Source organism: Typopeltis vanoorti, chromosome 23, assembly GCF_054136105.1.
Source record: "Typopeltis vanoorti isolate ZY-2024b chromosome 23, IOZ_Tvanoo_1.0, whole genome shotgun sequence".
Taxonomy (NCBI): domain Eukaryota; kingdom Metazoa; phylum Arthropoda; class Arachnida; order Uropygi; family Thelyphonidae; genus Typopeltis; species Typopeltis vanoorti.
The window spans coordinates 77,082,728-77,103,446 of NC_143571.1; the positions used below are offsets into that span (position 1 = coordinate 77,082,728).

The 20,719-nt window shown below is 34.7% G+C and overlaps 1 protein-coding gene across 1 annotated transcript in view; it reads left to right on the forward strand.

The window, feature by feature from the left end:
• The window catches only part of Pp2A-29B (Protein phosphatase PP2A regulatory subunit A), a 239,122-nt gene that overhangs the window by 117,387 nt on the left and 101,016 nt on the right, over positions 1-20,719 (forward strand). The window contains exon 9 of the mRNA XM_090413204.1: positions 868-1,024. Within this exon, the coding sequence (XP_090269330.1) occupies positions 868-1,024 (157 nt within the window). The remainder of the gene's footprint in view (positions 1-867; positions 1,025-20,719) is intronic.

A 20,719-nucleotide genomic window follows, 5' to 3' on the forward strand; every position in this document is an offset into this window, starting at 1 on the left:
ATTAATTAAATTGTGGCCAGTGGCCAGAATGCTACCCAGATCTCAATCCCCCCCCCAATAGAACACATTTGGGATGCAATAAGGAGATGCATTGCTGCTCGAAATTCCTCTTCAGAAAACAAACAAGGCCCTATCCTTGCTCTGAAGAAGGAAAGAGTCAGTTTGCCTCAAGAACTCCTGAATTGCTTGGTGCTAAGAATGGTACGACATTATGAGAGCTGCATCACAGTTTGGGGTGGACATATTCCATACTGAAATGCCTCTCTGCATGGTTTTCTGAAGGACTGTATATTAATTCCTTAACTATGTCCTTAAGAATTTGTAACTTTTGCCAAAAATGTACAGTAATTTAATTTGTATGAAATTTTAACACATTCTTTATGTAATATAGTTTATCAGTATGCTTGCAATAAATTTATGTTCACGTTTGGCTGTAGTCATGAAAATTTTTCATATACAGGTAAAAATGTTTTGTACTTAGCTTTTGGACAGTAGTGTATAAAGTAGACTAATACCTTGAGCAAGGTAAACTTTTTTTGTAGTTAGTAGATTTATTAAGTTATATTTCTGGAGTCCTGGAAATAGTTGTAGAAACTTGAGGTCTAATTGGTGAGACCTTGATCAAAGAGATCTCAGTCTAGCTCCCACGGATGTTACATGCAAACACAAAAGCAGACAAAAAAAGATTAAACATGTCTTATCCTTGCAAAGTTCTGTTTCTGTAATAGTTATGTTTGTATTTGTCATAATTTTTAAGTATCTGCATTTTTAGAACTAAAACAGAGAAAGTTATTTGTTTTAATTTTTTAATATATAAATCATAATGATACTGTAATTAGGAAAGTAATTAGTATAAAAATTTTCTAGATTTTTGTCAAAGCCTACCACCTGATGTTCAGGAGCAAGTAATAATGACAAATATTCTTCCTTGTGTGAAAGAGTTGGTTGTGGATCCAAATCAACATGTGAAATCTGCCTTAGCATCAGTAATTATGGGACTCTCTCCTATTCTAGGAAAGCACAAGTAAGATTTATTAAATCAAAATCATTAATTTATGGATATATAAAAATTCAAAATATTTCATAACTTAAAATTTAAAGAAGAAAATTTGATCTCAAATCATCCATTCATGATATGTACCCCTCAAAAGATTTATAGGATACTGTGATTAAGTATACATAATTAAGTGACTACATAACTAAGTATACATTATTACTAGTTTCCTATCTACATCCCCCCCCCCTTTCATTATTGTCAGGTTATTTATCAGGTCTCCAGTATTGTCAAAGCTTACATTTCAGTCTTCTTAGACTGACATTAACTGCATTAATCCAAGTAAGTTTTTGTCTTTCTCTGAGTCTTTTTTTCCTGCTTCTTCTTTAGCTTATTTCTCTCCACTGCTGGATACATGCCTTCCTCTTAACTTTCCAGTTCCTTCTGTCTTTAGCTAGTGTCCACCTTTCTTGTGTCAAACCTCTGTAGATCATCTGTCCATGTTTTACTTTCATGACTTTTCCTTCTCTTGGTATTTACTCAGTGCTTGTTTTTTCCATCTGTTAATATGACCAGCTCATCTCCATTTACATGCTTTACAGTACTTTTGATAACCTCTATTCCTGTTGTCTTTGTTATGTGGAGCATTCTTTCTGTCTGGCATCAGTTAACTGTTTGCCTTTCCTTTCCCATTCTATTTAAGTGAACCACAGTTCTGCTGGCATTTAGGAATGCAAGTAATCATATTACTTTCTAGTATCTTCATTGTTAATATGGTTCTGCAATTATTTTTACTTCCATAATTTTTCTCAGAATTCATAACTGTGATCTTTTGTTTTTGATCAGTTTTATTTCTAACCCATTTCTCAGATTAGTAAATTAAAATGGGCTTGAACACTGTCTTATGTACTGCTAGTTTAGTGTTTAGGTTAATTTCTGTCTTATACCATAATTTATTTAATTGATTCCCCACCACACCAGTATACTATGATAAGGGATGTCAACCAGGCTGTTTTCAATCTTTATTGAGATATCAGCAGCAGCAGCAGCTGGACTCAGAGATATAAGCACTAAATCAGTAACAGATGTCATATTTCTGCACACAAGTTGCAAAAGCTATTATTATAATTGCAAAATCCATAATGCATATTATTATAGTACTCTGGATGAGAGACCGTTGTAGAAAATTTTTATTGGGCCCTTAAAGGCTAAATTAATCAGGGTAATGAACTTTCCCATAATGTATGAGTAGGCATACGTGCTGGTTTAAAGTAATTATTAGGTTTAATGGAATGAAAACAGCACAAAAAAATAACTATTATACAAGTTTAATGGATCATATAGTTTGTCTCAGTCACATAGACATCATCAGGAAAATATAGTATTAAAATTATAAAAACACACATAAAACCATAAGTGGAAAAAGATTAGAACAGGGGTTCTCAACCTTTTCCAGTGGCGTACCACTATATTTAATTCAAGATATTAGATGTACCAGTAAGGCAGTGACTCACGTACCACCATTGGTACATGTACCATTGGTTGAGAATCCCTGGATTAGAAGCTTAAGTCCTATGAGGGGCATCCTCTGTGGGTGTTGTTGGCTAGCCTTAGCTATTGGGTAATAGGCCCAAGAATTAAAGTTTCACAAATCTTTGGAAGTTTACCACAAACCATACTTATTAAGATTAGATTGGTTTTAAAAAAAATCTGCTGTTTATTTAAAAAAAAAAAAAAAAAAAAAAGTCAGTTTGTTGTAGTGAAGCATAGTAGTAGTAGTACTACACTTCTGTTTAATTCATTGTAAATTATTGTATTTTTTAAAACCTGCTGCTGATTATAAAAAAAGTCTTTCACATTTGTTATTGTGCATAATAATTGTCTTCCATTTGATTCAGTATTCGAGGCATGGTCAGTTAGGTTTGACTGACCACAGTTATGTCAATGATTTAGTTATATTTCCATAGCTTTCACTGATTCAACCTCTTTGGAAGGGGGGGGGTTCATTCAGTAGCACTTTCCCTAAGAATAGAGCTGGTTTCTACTGGTAGACTTATCTGCTCTCTAGTACAACCAAGGTTCATTTCATAATGGATTTTGCCTATAGCTGTGTGGTGCTGATGCTCAGTACCACAGTCTGGTGAAACCAACATACATTCATCCAGTATCCTGGGATGATCCAGGTTTATAGTTACAAGAAATTTTTCTATTTAGATGATAATTTATTTGCAGTTTTTGGAAACCCTTGGACTTTTTTTTAAACAAATTGTACCTTGAAGATTGAAATGTGTGTTGAATATTATGAGATAATAGCAAAATTTTTAGTCAGCTACCTCTGTATACAAGTGAAGATACTTTGACTTGCAGACTTCTTGTGCTTGGATGAAGGATGAAAACAAGAATATTATTCCTTTATTATTCCTTTTCAAGTATAATTTATCTAACGATCTATCAAAAACACTTGCTACAGCTGTCTTCCACCTGATTTTATATCAGATATTCTCTTGTATTGTATTTCAGTTGTGATTGCTCTTAGCTGTGAAGATATGCACTTCACCTGCAAACGTTTCATCACTCATACTTGGGTGAAGGATGAAAACATGAAATGATGATAATAATGTTATTATTATCAGAAACCTATAGAGAGTTAAGCTCTCGTAAAGGGAGTCCATAGGTAACCCACGCCAGATGTCAACCCTTCTCCACTTCAACAAATAAATTGTTCTACTTACTCATTTAACTTCATGTACAAGTTAAATGAACACGGTATACTGTCTCAGTATAATTACAATTCACACATATAATTGTAACATTTCAAACAACTTTTCTCTTGGCAGCTTTCCTTGCCTTTTCTAGATTGACAAGACTTAAATACAGATTCTTCTTTTCCTTGATTTCTCAGTTATTTGTCTTAAAGTGAAAATTGATTATGACCTCTATTTACTCAAAGGTCGCAGGGCAAAAATCATGGCAGATTATGTAATTTAATAATATGTCCATTATTCCAAAGAATTTGGAATAATGGACATATTATTAAATGTCACTATATGAGATGTTATGGGTTTAGTTAGGATAGCAAATAGAACTTAACAGTTAAAAGAAGAAATAAATGAATATAGCAGTATTAATTGAAACTAAGAAAAAAATAAAGGAACTGTTGAAATGGCAGATTATGTAATGATTATGAGTGGGGTAGAAAAGAATAAAAGAGCAGGCTATGGTGTAACTATAATGACAGATCAAAAATGGAAGACCAGAATTAAGATCTACACTTTTATTAGTGAAAGAATAGTAACTGTGAGACTGAAATTTAAAAAAAAGGCTAACCTAACATCAATAGGAACATATGCTCCAGAAGAAGATAAAATAGAAGAAAGGGAAATATTCAACAATGACTTGGAAAAACTGAAGAAATACTGTAATAAAAATTATATAATAATTGCAGGAGTCTTTAATGCTAAGGTACAAAACCAAAATATACCACAGGTAGATGTGGAGAACAACATTTAAATCAAGATGAAAACAAATTAGTGATTTCTCATCATTTTATGAATTAAAAATCACAAATACGTTTTTCAGAAGGAAAAAAAAAAGATATCCATAAATATACTTGGACCACCAGAGGACTATGATTATTAATAGACTATATCAGTGTTTCTCAAAGTGTCGTACGCGTACCTCTGGGGATACGTGGCAATTTTTGGCTATGCATCATTAACGCATGGAATCATTATTAAGAAAAAAAGAATTATTTTAAACGTATACATTTCTTAATAAATTATATATTATGTATGACTTCTCCTACTCAAATTGTGATCAGTGCTTAATTTTAATAGTTTGCAAATTCGGGGCGAACACTCGCGAATCTTAATTCAGCTTCGTTTATTAAAATACATTGTGAGCCTGCAATAACGCGAAGAGCATACGATAGCGACTGGTAAAGTAATTATATGAATCATTAGTATATGTAGTTAAGACAGTTACCAGATATTAATCAATGTGCTTCATTATTTGATCGTATTACAAATTTGTTGTTAATTAAAATAAAGATTAATAGGTTTGTACTACTTTTACGGTGACATAATTGCTTTAATAAGGGTCAAAGCTGTATAACTGAGAGGAGACCTCCACAATGGCTTTAAAGGAATGCGGAGAACCGACCAGGGCTTCTGACCTAATGTCCAATCCTCACCTTCTCGTGGTGCACCCTGTTGGGTATCTACCTGGATACTGAACGAACGAGGATGGGCTGGCAATTTGGGATTTAGCCGACCAAATTATATTCTTATTGGCTTAAACCAATATACAAAATGATGGTACCACATGACAATCATGCCGGCTGGGGCATCGACCAATTACACAAGGCCTCCATTATTTTCACCAGGGAACTAGGGCGAACAGCGAAAAGTCAGCTACTGGAACAAATCTGAATGCACATCCCAACTCCACATCACCAGAATTAAAGATCAGTACTATCAACATAAGAAGCCTGAATGGCAAAGAAATGGAATACTGAGGAATTAGATAAGTACCAGATCGACATAATTGGGGTGATTGAAACAAAAAAGACAAAAACTGGTAAGATCTTTCTGAGCAATAAATACAAAATGTTATATTCAGGCAATTACAATCAAGGAAAAGAAGGAGTAGCCATAGTATTCAACACTAAATACGAGGCTAATCTTCTTGAATGGCAGGCAGTCTCAAGTAGAGTGATGTGGGCAAATATCCCAATTGGGAGTTGGACAATGAGACTTATTTGCGCCTATGGTTTCACAGAAGCAGTGGTGTGTTGGGACTGGTTTGTGCGAGCCGGTTGTTAATGTTTTTAATTCGGGCGAGCCAGTTATTAAAATTCTTTATGAAAGGATAGATGATGAATGGTGGTATATACTTTTTCTCGTAAATATTTTGAAATTGTATAATAAACACTTACATTTATTATTATTATTATCAAAAATAAATGCATATAGGAGAATTCACAAAACACAAACTCAATTTACTAACAGGAATTTGGAAACGATGTTATTTACTAAACAATGTCTGTATTCATTAAAACACAAACACATTATCAAAACTCCCGAACTGGGTATTTGAATAAACAATAATGCATTATTTTTCGGCGAATTTTCAAGAACTTCATACATTAAATTCTTGGAAATGCAACATTGTTGCACTACCAATAAATACAAAAATTGGTTGTTACGGCTACAGTCTCTGGTCATTTGATCGACTACAAGTGGTAATATTAGTGTTACATTTTTTTTGTTCAGGATTTCATTTGATAATAGGTAAGTTGTAGATAATATAGGAAAATTTTCTTTAATATATGTTTTTATTTCGGTTTTTTCTTTATTTTTTTTTTTTAAATAATTAAAATAATTTTAATCAGGGTTAGAGTTTTGCGGTTGAAAAAGCAGATAGCCGTTAGTTGAAAAAATGAAATAGAATGAAACTTATTAAATATTAAAAGGACAAAATTTGAAGAAGCAGAAACAAAGACATCTGAAGATACAATAGAACTTTGTGAAAAATCAAATTTTTCATAAAGCGAGCCGGTTGTTAAATATTTACCAACACACCACTGCACAGATGGTTCTACTAAGGTAGAAGTGGAGGAATTTTTTGAGTCTTTAGAGAAAGCAACTGCCACAATGAAAAAGGAAAAGGTTGGTCCTTGTTGGGGATCTAAATAACAGAGTAGGAAATGATTTTCACATATACAAAAATATTTTGGGAAAATTTGTAGGAAAGAGCAAAGCTAATAATGGCAAATGCCTGTTGGATTTCTGCTGAGGACATGGACTGGTTATTACTAACACCGTGTTCCAACATAAAAATGTGCACAAATTCACATGGAGAGAAGAGGCAAGAAATAAGAAAAGTCTCATTGACTATGTTATTGTTGATAGTGATGTTTTCTCCGTGGTGCAGGACACCAGAGTGTACAGAGGATTTGAAATTGGAAGTGATGACTATTTAGTCTTGAGCAGGATAAAACTGAATTTCATATTGAAAAGAATAACATGTAAGAAAGTTTTAAAGCGAATAAAAGTTGAGCAGCTCTCAACTGTAGACTAAAATTCACAAATCTAACTTCATACATTAAGTTCTTGGAAATGAAGAAAAAAATGAAAGAGTTTGAGAACAGGAACCAAACCTTGGAGATTCATTGGCAAGCATTGAAGAAAACCCTGATTGATTCATGCAGAAAGCCATGTGGTGAGGTTATCTGCAAGGATAGAAAAATCAGAACTCTGGACACAGGAAGTTAAAGAGGTGGTGAAGGAAAAGAAGAAAGCATATCAAAGGTTCCTGGCAAATAAGTCAGCTTGTGCTCTTAGAGAATACAGGGACAAATGTAAGAAAGCTAAACACTGAGTAAAAATAGCTAAACAAAAGTCATGGGAGGACTTTGGCAAGAACATAGAAAATAAATATCAAGAAGGCAGCAAAATATTCTGGAGGTTGTTGAAGAAGCTTAGAAATGGAGGAAAGAGTGCTGTAAAAGAAGTTAGAGATGATAAAGGTGACATGAAAACAGGAGAAAAAGATATCCTTGAAGTATGGAGTAATTACTTTGAAAAATTGCTAAATGAAACAAGCAGTGATATCACAGTGGTAAAAAAACACTCAACAGGCATACAGTCAAGAATACATATCCATACTTGAAGTTGAAAAAGCCATCAAAGGCCTGAAATGTGGAAAGGCAGGAGGAGTAGATGATATTCAACCAGAAACGCTGAAGTATGGTGGTATAAAAGTCCTACAGTGGCTGCACTGCATATTTCAAAAGGCCTGGTTAGAGGGATAAATTCTTGATGATTGGAGTAGAGCTCTCGTAGTACCCAAATATAAAAAGGGAAATAAACCTGAATGTGAGAATTACAGAGGTATTTCCCTACTGACCGTTCCTGGCAAGATTTAAGCAATTATACTTGAGAAACGGTTGAGAAAAATTGTGAAAAAAAAGCTTGGTGAAGAACAAGTTGGATTCAGGCGAAAAAGGGGCTGTCAGGAACAGATCTTCACTTTACGACAAATATTTGAGAAAGCGTGGAAATATAACTAAGATCTGTATTTAAGTTTTGTCGATCTGGAAAAGGCATATGACAAGGTGGCAAGAGAGAAGCTATTCAATACTCTACAGTTATTTTGTGTCAATGGAAAATTATATCAAGCAATACTTAGTCTTTATTTGAGTGTAAGTCAGCAGTTAGAATTGAAGGATGTACAGGAAGATTGTTTAATGTTAAAACTGGTGTGAGACAAGGATGTACATTATTCCCTCTGTTTTTTCATTATCTATATGGATCACATTATGAAGGAGAGTGGTATTAAACATGATATCGAAATTGGAGATGTTAATGTCAGCTGTTTGCTTTATGCGGACGATGTTATACTTCTAAATAAATCCGCTACAAGTCTGCAAGATTTCCTGACTAAATTGAATAACTGTTGTAATAGATATGGTATGAAGGTCAGCAAAAAAAAGACAAAGACAATGAAAATAGGTAGAATCGTTGAAAATGTCAACTGTGGACGGGGAACCTGTGGAACAAGTAAAACATTTCAGCTACTTAGGCATGATTTTTAGTGAAGATGGTAAATTAAATATGGAAATAGACAGCAGAATCAACAAAGCTGGTATTGTAGGAAGTCAATTGAATAACTTCATATATAATAAAAGAATAATTAGTAGGAACACTAAATTAGCTGTATACAAGACAGTGTTCGAACCAGTTTTAACTTATGGATCTGAGAGCTGGGTCAGAAGTAAAACACTTGACCAATGACTAGAGACCGCAGATATGAGAGTCTTGAGAAAGATTAGAGGCGTGAACAGATGGCATCAATGGCAATATCATATTAAAAACGAGGATATTAGGAAAGAACTTGACATTGTCAGCATCCAGGAATGCGTCAGCAGAGCTAATCTCAGGTGGTATGGTCACTTAAACATAATGGATGAGTCAAGATTAGCAAAACAAGTTTTCTCTGCCAGGTTGGCAGGAAAATGACCCAGAGGAAGACCAAGATATAGGTGGATTGATATGGTACAAAGTGCCTTAGATGATAGAAATATAAGATCTGATAATGTTGGAGCCTTGACAAGTAACAGGCTGATTTGGAGGAAAATTGTAGCTATGAAGTTGGTAATGATGTAAATTTTTTTTCATGTAGTACTATCATATCCTGTACACCCTTTGAGGGTATATGAATTTGATGATGATGATAATGTACTGAAGTTATAATACCTATAATAAATATTATAACAATTTTAACTTTCAAATTATTCTTAAGTATGGATCTTTGGTTAAAGACTGGATTTATAAAACGCACAAAAAAGAGCAATATAACAGATACAAGTAAGCTGTAAGCAACAAGAAAACATTGATATTGTATCTGAATCAAATGAAATCGATAAGGGTGTGTTGTCTGACATTTTTAAATAACCAATTAAAGAAAAAAACTGGAAGAAGATGAAAAAACTTTGTAAATTTGACATGAATTACTTGAAATGTGGATTTTCATAGACAGGAAATGAAGACGAACTTATTCCATTATGTGTCATATGAAGTGAAACTTTAAAAAATGAAAGCATGAAACTATCTCATTTAAATTGCCATTTTGAATTGAAACATAATGAATGCATGGACAGACCTGTAGAGGTTTTCAAAATAAACTAAAAAATTTAAAAGAATCTCAAAAAATGATGTCGATCCTGTCAGGAGGTGAGAATAAGAACTTTAGAAGCTTCATATCGTGTGTCTCTATTAATAGCAAAAAGTGGTGCAGTGGAAACAATTGGTGAAACTTTGGCCAAGCCTGTAGCAAAAATAATACCAGAAATTATGAATTAAATATTTAGTTTAATCCTTTATCCAAGTGTAAGCAAACAAAGTTTGTGCATGAAGTATCTTCAGGACTGGGGCAACTCGTGGCAAAGGCCAGACCCAGAGGTGATACCAAGGTTGAAGCAATGCAGACATCATATTTCCATATACAAGTTGCCAAAGGTGTCGCACCATTATTATTAAATTACTCTGGATTAGAGAAAGATGTTTTTTAACTTGGTTAGACTATAAATTATATATTTAGCTTAATCCTTTATCCAAGTGTAAGCAAACAAAGTGTGCGCTTGAAGTATCTTCAGGACTGGGGCAACTCGGGCTGGGGCTCCCACTGAAGAGACCTCAATAAAGGTTGAAACCATTCTGGGTAGTGACCCTTCCCATAATGCATAGCATTATACATGTCTGCAAGGAGACGTGCTTTGCATTATGGCATACTAAGGCAAGTGATGTGTAATCAGTCCACCTTTACCACGAGTTGCCCCAGTCCTGAAGATACTTCAGGCACAAACTTTGTTTGCTTAGACTTGGATAAAGGATTAAACTAAATATATAATTTATAGTTTAATCAAGTGAAAAAACTTCCAACAACAGAAATTATGTATGGAGATAATTCAAAAATGGTCCTTTGATTGGATTTGCCTATCAAATAGTACTGTTCATCGAAGAATCACTGAAATGGCTGAAAATATAAAAGAAACATTGTTACCCAATATACGTAAGAGTCGTTATTTTGCATTGCAGGTCGATGAATCCACTGACATTACAAATTTTGCAAATCTTCTAGTTTTCGTTAGGTACGAAAAAATCAAAGCTTCATGCCGACCTTTTATTTTGCCAGCCATTGCCAGAACATACAACAGCAGAAGAAATATTCAACAGTATAATTACTCGTACATTTATGCATCAGAACAAGTTTGATTGGAAAAGTTGTGTTGGAATAAGCATGGATGGAGCGAGATCCATGGTCGGATCTATAAGGCCTGTTGCCAGATTCAAAGTCAATACTGCTGGATACACAGGGAGGCTTTGGGCACACATACGATGCCTACAGACTAAGAAAAGTTCTGGATGAAGCTGTAAAAATCATAAATTATATTAAAGACCATCCTCTAAGTGCAGACTTTTCTATCAAATTTGCTGAGAAATGGGAAGTAATCATACACAACTTCTTTTCCTTACTGATGCTCATTGACTTTCTCGTGGTAAAGTCTTACTCTTTTATTTGAACTTCGGAATGAACTACAAGTTTTTCTTGATGAAAATTTTAAATTGAATAAACATTTACATAATTGGAAATGACTCAGTCAGTTAGCATACCTGGAAGATATATTTACTGTATTAAATAATCTTAATTTTTCTTTACAAGGCAATGAAATTTCTATATTTCATGTCCAAGATAAAGTGAATGCTACATTGGCAAAGATGAAATTATGGCAAAAGCATTGGTAATGGAGAATTTGACGCATTTCCGTGTCTTCATGAATTGGAGAGATGGAATTTGAACTTGCAAGTTCAAATGAACAAATTGATGATGTGAAAATTGCCTATCATGCATCATTTACAAAGCTTACAAATGAATCTAGAAAAGTATTTTCCTGAATTGGACATTAATATTGAGTGGATAAGATACCCTTTCACTATCAACAAATTTATGCCAAAGGGTCTATCGCCAGTAAAAGGACAACTTTTAGAACTATCTTCTGATGGTTCCTAAAAAATAAATACAACAAGAATACGTTATCATCATTTTGGCTAAAAATACAGGATGAATTTCCTAAATTAACAGATTAAGCCCTACGGTTCATTTTTCCATTTCCTACTTCATCTCTGTGCCAAATTGGATTTTCGGCCCATGTAGATATTAAAATAAAGAAAAGGAACCCTCATTATAGGTGTCAAACTTGAGATTGAAATTAACAACTATAGAGTCAAATTTTGCTGAAATTTTATCTCATCATAAGCAATTTCACTCTTCTCATTGATGATATATTATTTAAATAAAGTAAAAATTTATAGTATCTTTATAAATTTTGTTCTATTAAAAATAAAGTATATTTTTTGTTTACATACATCTAAATTCAAATAAAATAAACATTTACAATGAAATATACTTTTTTATTTTATTTATTTATTTATTATTTTGATATTTATGATAGGGGTGCTTAAGGGTCAAAGCTGTATAACTGAGAGGAGATCTCCACATAGCCTTTAAAGGACTGCAGAGAACCGACCAGGGCTTCTGACCTAATGTCCAATCCTCACCTTCTCGTGGTGCACCCTGTTGTGTATCTACTTGGATACTGAACGGACGAGGATGGGCTGGCAATTAGGGATTTAGCCGACCAAATTGTATTCTTATTGGTTAAACCAAAATATAGAATGATGGTACAACATGGCAAAATTTCATGGCGGCTCGGGCGTCGCCCGGTTAAACAAGGCCCCCGTTGTTTTCGCCAGGGAAATAGGGCGAACAGCGAAAAGTCAGCTACTGGAACAAATCTGAAAATAAACCCCAACTCAACATCACCAGAGTTAAAGATCGGTACTATCAACGTAAGAAGCCTGAATGGCAAAGAAATGGAGCTAGCTGAGGAATTAGATAAGTACCAGATCGACATAATAGGGGTGACTGAAACAAAAAAGACCAAAACTGGTGAGATCTTTCTGAGCAATAAATACAAAATGTTACATTCAGGCAATGACAATCAAGGAAAAGAAGGAGTAGCCATAGTATTCAACACAAAATACGAGGCTAATCTTCTTGAATGGCAGTCAGTCTCAAGTAAAGTAATGTGGGCAAATATGAGAATGGGGAACTGGACAATGAGACTTATTTGTGCCTATGGTCCCACAGAAGGTTCTACTAAGGTAGAAGTGGAGGAATTTTTTGTGTGGAGGAAAAGAAGGAGTAGCTATAGTATTCAACACAAAATATGAGGCTAATCTTCTTGAATGGCAGTCAGTCTCAAGTAAAGTAATGTGGGCAAATATGAGAATGGGGAACTGGACAATGAGACTTATTTGTGCCTATGGTCCCACAGAAGGTTCTACTAAGGTAGAAGTGGAGGAATTTTTTGAGGCTTTAGAAAAAGCAACTGACACAATGAAAAAGGAAAAGTTGGTCCTTGTTGGGGATCTAAATAGCAGAGTAGGAAATGATTGTGAGACATACAAAAATATTTTGGGAAAATTTGGAGAAAAGCGCAAAGCTAATAATAATGGCAAATATCTGTTGGATTTCTGCTCAGGACATGGACTGGTTATTACTAACACCATGTTCCAACATAAAAATGTGCACAAATTCACATGGAGAGAAGAGGCTAGGAATAAGAAAAGTCTCATTGACTATGTTATTGTTGACAGTGATGTTTTCTCCCTGGTGCAGGACACCAGAGTGTACAGAGGATTTGAAATTGGAAGTGATCACTATTTAGTCTTGAGCAGGATAAAATTGAATTTCGTATTGAAAAGAATAACATGTAAGAAAGTTTTAAAGCGAATAAAAGTTGAGCAGCTCTCAGATGTGAACTGTAGACTAAAATACAGAAATATTATTGAAAAGAAAATGAAAGAGTTTGAGAACAGGAATCAAACCTTGGAGATTCAGTGGCAAACTCTGAAGGAAACATTGATTGATTCTGCCAGAGAGGCATGTGGTGAGGTTGTGTGCAAGGATAAAAAAAATCAGAACTCCTTGGTGGACACAGGAAGTTAAAGAGGCAGTGAAGGAAAAGAAGAAAGCATATCAAAAGTTCCTGGCAAATAAGTCAGCTTTTACTCTTACAGAATACAGAGACAAATGTAAGAAAGCTAAACAGTGTGTAAAACTAGCTAAACAAAAGTCATGGGAGGACTTTGGCAAGAATATAGAAAATAAATATCAAGAAGGTGGCAAAATATTCTGGAGGTTGTTGAAGAAGCTTAGGAATGGAGGAAAGAGTGCTGTAAAAGGAATTAGAGATGATAAAGGTGAAATGAAAACAGGAGAAAAAGATATCCTTGAAGTATGGAGTAATTACTTTGAAAAACTGCTAAATGAAACAAGCAGTGATGACAGCACAGTGATAAAAAAACACTGACCAGGCATGCAGTCAGGAATACATATCCATACTTGAAGTAGAAAAAACCATCAAAGGCTTGAAATGTGGAAAGGCAGCAGGAGTAGATGATATTCGACCAGAAATGCTGAAGTATGGTGGTATAAGAGTCTTACAGTGGCTGCACTGCATAGTTCAGAAAGCCTGGACAGAGGGACGAATTCGCGATGATTGGAGTAGAGCTCTCATAGTACCCATATATAAAAAGGGAAATAAAACTGAATGTGAGAATTACAGCGGTATTTCCCTACTGAGTGTTCCTGGCAAGATCTATGCAAGTATACTTGAGAAATGGTTGAGAAGAATTGTGGAAGAAAAGCTTGGTGAAGAACAAGCTGGATTCAGGCCATGGTGGCAAAATATTCTGGAGGTTGTTGAAGAAGCTTAGGAATGGAGGAAAGAGTGCTGTAAAAGGAATTAGAGATGATAAAGGTGAAATGAAAACAGGAGAAAAAGATATCCTTGAAGTATGGAGTAATTACTTTGAAAAACTGCTAAATGAAACAAGCAGTGATGACAGCACAGTGATAAAAAAACGCTGACCAGGCATGCAGTCAGGAATACATATCCATACTTGAAGTAGAAAAAACCATCAAAGGCTTGAAATGTGGAAAGGCAGCAGGAGTAGATGATATTCGACCAGAAATGCTGAAGTATGGTGGTATAAGAGTCTTACAGTGGCTGCACTGCATAGTTCAGAAAGCCTGGACAGAGGGACGAATTCGCGATGATTGGAGTAGAGCTCTCATAGTACCCATATATAAAAAGGGAAATAAAACTGAATGTGAGAATTACAGCGGTATTTCCCTACTGAGTGTTCCTGGCAAGATCTATGCAAGTATACTTGAGAAATGGTTGAGAAGAATTGTGGAAGAAAAGCTTGGTGAAGAACAAGCTGGATTCAGGCCAAAAAAGGCTGTCAGGATCAGATCTTCACTTTACGGCAAATAGTCGAGAAAGCATGGGAATATAACAAAGATCTGTATTTAAGTTTTGTCGATTTGGAAAAGGCATATGACAAGGTGCCAAGAGAGAAGCTATTCAATACGCTGCAGTTATATGGTGTCAATGGGACATTATATTAAGCAATACTTAGTCTTTATTTGAGTTGTGAGTCAGCAGTTAGAATTGAAGGAAGTACAGGAAGATGGTTTAATGTTAAATGTGGTGTGAGACAAGGATGTTCATTATCCCCTCAGTTATTCATTATCTATATGGATCACATTATGAAGGAATGTGGTATTAAACCTGATATCAAAATTGGAGATGTTAATGTCAGCTCTTTGCTTTATGCAGATGATGTTATACTTCTAAATAAATCCGCTACAAGTCTGCAAGTTTCTCTGACTAAATTGAATAGCTGTTGTAATAGATATGGTATGAAGGTCAGCAATAAAAAGACAAAGACAATGAAAATAGGCAGAATCATTGAAAATGTCAACTGTGTTGTGAATGGAGAACCTGTGGAACAAGTAAAACATTTCAGCTACTTAGGCACAATTTTTACTGAAGATGGTAAACTAAATATAGAAATAGACAACAGAATCAGCAAAACTGGTATGGCGGGAAGTCAATTGAATAAATTCATATGGAATAAGAAAGAAATTAGTCGGAACACTAAATTAGCTATATACAAGACAGTGTTCAAACCAATTTTAACTTATGGATCTGAGAGCTGGGTCAGAAGTAAAACACTTGACCAAAGACTAGAGACCACAGATATGAGAGTCCTGAGAAAGATTAGAGGCGTGAACAGATGGCATCAATGGCAATATCATATTAAAAATGAGGATATTAGGAAAGAACTTGACATTGTCAGCATCCAGGAATGCGTTAGCAGAGCTAATCTCAGATGGTATGGTCACTTAAATAGAATGGGAGAGGAAAGATTAGCAAAACAGGTGTTCTCTGCCAGGTTGGTAGGAAAACGACCCAGAGGAAGACCAAGATATAGGTGGATTGATACAGTACAAAGTGCCTTAGACGATAGAAATATAAGATCTGATAATGTTGGAGTTTTGACAAGTAACAGACTGATTTGGAGGAAAATTGTAGATAGGAAGTTAGTAATGATGTAATTTTTCATGTAGTACTGTCATATCCTGTACATGGCAGGAATTTGATGATGATGATGATGAAATACACTGAATTAGCTTTGCATTAAGAATGCCCACCTAATAACATGTTGATTTGTCTCTCTGTGTAATCATGGCTTTCAGATGCTTAGGAACAGATTCTACAAGGAGTCAAACATCCTCCATATATAACCTGACCATGCTTATTCCGCAGAAGAGGACCAGAGGTCTAATACTCTGTTCTTGCATATCCCACACATGTTCAATTTGGTTACAGTCAGGGGAGTTTGGTGATCAAGACAATGGTGGTGAATTTGTTGTTGTGTTCTTCCAACCACTCAATAGTTGTAAGAGCCCGATGACAAGATGTGTTGTCCTGTTGAAAGATGGCTCTGTGGTCGGGATAGTCTGCAGATATGGATGGAGATGGTCAGCTAACAGGTCCCAGTAGCATTCACCATTTGTTTTGGGATGATAACCAACAGACCTAGGGTGTGCCAGGAAAAAGCTCTCCAAACCATAACACCACCATCAGCCTGTTGAACCCCAATGTGCAACCAGAGGATAGGTTGTACTTTGTGGTACTTTTTTGTCACACCAAAGATGTAATTGCAGGAGGGTGGGGGTATTCCTAATGCAAAACTAACTGTAGCAGTTAATGTGAAAATTACAGTAGTATTAGCTTATTAAATACAGCATATAAATTATATAGTAAAATTGTAAATAAAAGACTTCATGCTGGTTATGCCAAATGTGAACCTGGCCATCAGCATGGTGCAGCAGGAAATGAGACTTATCACTCCAGATAACCTTCTTCCATCTGTTAAGCGTCAATTGCCAACATTCCTTGGCCTATGTGAGGCGGTGTTTGCAATGCCTGGCCGTCACCATGGGTACCTTGCTGGTCTCCAGTTGTGGAACCACAGGTAAAGCAAGGTATGTGACTGCTGTATGTTGATGAGATACCAGTTGTGACTGACCAACATGAGCTCTTCTGCTGGATGTCTGTTCATGGTTAATCTGATCTTGGTACACCTTTGATAAAGTAGTAGAGGAGAAACCAAGATGTGTAGTTACTTCCAAAATACTGGCATCTTCCTTCCAGGCCTCAACTATCTGCCTATGGTCAAATTGGCTTATGCTGCCACATTTCCTCATTACTGGCAAACGTTTACTGATTATGTACAGAGTATAGGTGTGGCCATTTATAGTAGCCACACAAGACATTGATATCATGTGGTACTCTGTTGTCACACTGAAGATGTAATCGAGGGGGGGGGTATTCCCAATGCAAAGTTAACTTTGTAGAAGTTGATTTGAAATTACAGCATATTGGCTTATTAAATACAACATATAAATTATATAGTAAAATTTTAAATAAAAGACTTCCCACTATTGCCAATAGTTTGTTATTAGAGGAACAGACTGAAATTAGGTAGGGTAGAAGTTGCATTGATAATGTATTCTCACTAAAACTACTCATAAAAAAAGATGAGAATTTAATTTAGACTCTTTAGCATTCATAGATTATGAAAAATTTTTTGAGTTAACAGAAAAAAAATTATGGAATATAATAGAAGACCCAAGCTATCCAACACAGATATTAAATGCAATTAAGAGCCTATATAACAATACAACTGCAGTCATAAATATCAATACATACATTTCAGAAGAAATAAACTAATCAGGGATTCCGATAAGGATGTAGCCTTTTTCTATTTATTTAATATATATATATATATATATATATATATATATATATATATATATATATATATATATATATATCTTCTTTGCTGCATCAATCCGAAGATTGGTTAGTTATAGCAGCACATCACAGCATCCTATCTTGGGACCTTTTCACAAAAAAGAAATATCTCTTCATAACTCTTAGCACCTTGAATTTCATATATAACATCATTATGTTATATATGAAATTCTTGGTCTGTCTCGTAACCTCTTTCCTTCTACACTTCCCCTCCATTATTTCTGTAATCAGTCCCCCATGCCTACGATGGTGTCCAATTAGGCTTTTTCTTCTCCTATTGATGTGGTTCATTAGTGATATATATATTATTTAATAAGGAAGTGGAAATCTGTAGTAAACGCATGAATAAACATCATTCAACATATGTAAACACAATACTTATTTCAGACGATGCAAAAATCAGAAGATAATCTACACAGATCCATTCACCATCTATAGCAGTCAATTAGTGAATATAATTTACGAATCTCATTAAGGAAATCAAACTATGACATTCTGGAGTAAATATTCCATGCGAACAAAAATAGTGATTGAAACCAAACTGTAGAAAAAGTAACACATTTTCGGTATCTAGGATGTGACATAACATTTGGTATAGATATAGGCAATAAGTTACACCATTTTCAAGCTGTCCACAGTACTATAAGACAAACAACAAAAGGCAAAAAAAGGAAGGAAACAATTAAAATTTTATAAAGTCATGGCAGAATGTCACCCACAATGCTATGTGGATCAGAAATTTAGATAGAAAAAAAAAAATGAAAATAGAATGGAAGCAACTGAAATGAAAGTTCTTAGAGCGGTTAAAGGATGTACCAGAATGGATTGAATAAAAAATGATGAAATTAGGAAGAAATTACAGATACAAACAATAAATGATAAAATAACAGAACACTGAACAAGTTGGAGAAAACATATACAAAGAATGGAGGAGGGAAGGCTATCAAAAGAAATACCAAAATATAAACCAAAGGGACCTAGGAAGAAAATACACTCCTTAGGATGCTGAAACTTGCTTTTAGCCTATATCTTGATGTTATAAACATTCTGTATTTCTATTACCCCGCTTTGTCTTTGTTGTTCCTTACTTAAAACTTTATGAATGGTCAACTGTCTTAACTATCGACTGCCACCATTTATTTAATTCTGCAAGATCTTGTACTTTCACATTCTGTAGTCTAATAAATTTATTTGTTTTACTACTGCGCCAGTTAGACTATGTATTGAGTGCGGGATTATAAGATTTTGAACTAAAGACAAAGCAGATATTTTTTGTATTCCCAGCCTTGTATTAGTCCTTACTTTAAATTCGTCTTGGCTTGATTATACTCAAACTTCATCTTATGCAGGTTCGAAATTTTCAGGATAGTCCATTGACAGACTCAGTCCAATGTGTTGTTCACTTACCATTTAATTAAATCGAAAGGGAATATTTACAGTGTGATTCACACACAGATATATAATATTCATCCAAGCTTGATTTGCTTCCTCAGTCTTAAGTAAAAGGCTGGTTATATTCCATAATTCGAGCCTTACTCAGGGTCCTATGAGTTGTGGAAATACTTTCTGAATATGATACTGTGTCGAACAAAGTGGCCTTTTGCAGCTGCCCGATTTTTAATCCATCTAACTCGAGTGCTTCTAGATGTTTTTTCAATGTTTTAGGGATGGTGCTTAAAGCACCTATTATTATGGGAACAATGTTCATTTTCTTTTGCCAGATTCGTTCAACTTCGACTTGCAACTCGTGAGATGTATGGAGTTAAGCACTTGTGAAGTTCTCTCTTAAATTTTGTGCCTTAAATTTTGTGCATCTTTCAGTGGAAGGATCTTCGTTTAGAAAATATAACTCTAATTGTTCGGCTAAGTCTAGGCCATTCTCTATGCTTTTTAGTGTAAAATGTTTAACTTCATCGTTTCCATCTGTGCTATCATCCTCTGAATTAATTTGGTTTATTCCAGATGCCATTTTCCCCCAAATTTGCTTCCTCGTTTGCATATTCCAAACTTTGTACGGTTATATTGGTGTAGTACATTCATTATAAAACTGCGCAATTGTATAGGAATATGCATGTTATGGTGGCATGTTAAATGCCAAACTGCTCATTGCAGCTGTGAACTTGTTACAACAAAGTTCAACTATCTGTTTTTGATACTCTTGTTTCATTAAGGATACATGCAATCTTACCTGATTAGTATTAGAATTTAGTATGAATGTTATTGTCAAAACCTTCCCCTCCTAGAGACTTAACAAGTTCTATTATTGCACCCATTCTGTTTTCTGCTGGCTCGATTAGATTTTCACTTTGAACTGACTCTGGCCATATATTTTTCCAAGAGGCATTTAACGTTGTCGGTTTTATTTCTTTGATGGATAAAGTTATGAGATTAATACAGTCCAAAATTGTAACAAGTTTCCATGACTTTGATAGATTCATTGTCGACTTTATTCAAAACCCATTGCAACGATTTCCTGATGTAATTAGTTTTAAATGTAGCTATAATTCCCTGATCTAACGGTTGAAGTAATGAACTTGTATTTGGTGGTAAGAAAATTATTTTAACATTTGGGTGATTTAACCTCTTTACTGGCCGTGGTGGATGAAATAGTGAGACCAAATTGCACTTCTTATCCATGTTATTGAATAGATGTTACAGAATCGTATCCAGGTTTTGCTGGATGTCTTAGCCCGTTGGGGTATTAAATCTTTCGGATGGCTGAGTGCATTATCCAATATCAGTAGAACTTTAAAATCTTGATTTTTCTGCTTTAAGTAGTTTTCCACACTTGGTACAAAACAGTTTAGAAACCTTAAATATAAAGAGCTAATAAGCTTCATTTCGGCAATGAAAACATTACTTAAATTAAGGGGATATTAAATCCCACATAGTTTTAAAACCGAATAAGAAACTCAAAGATTGGAATC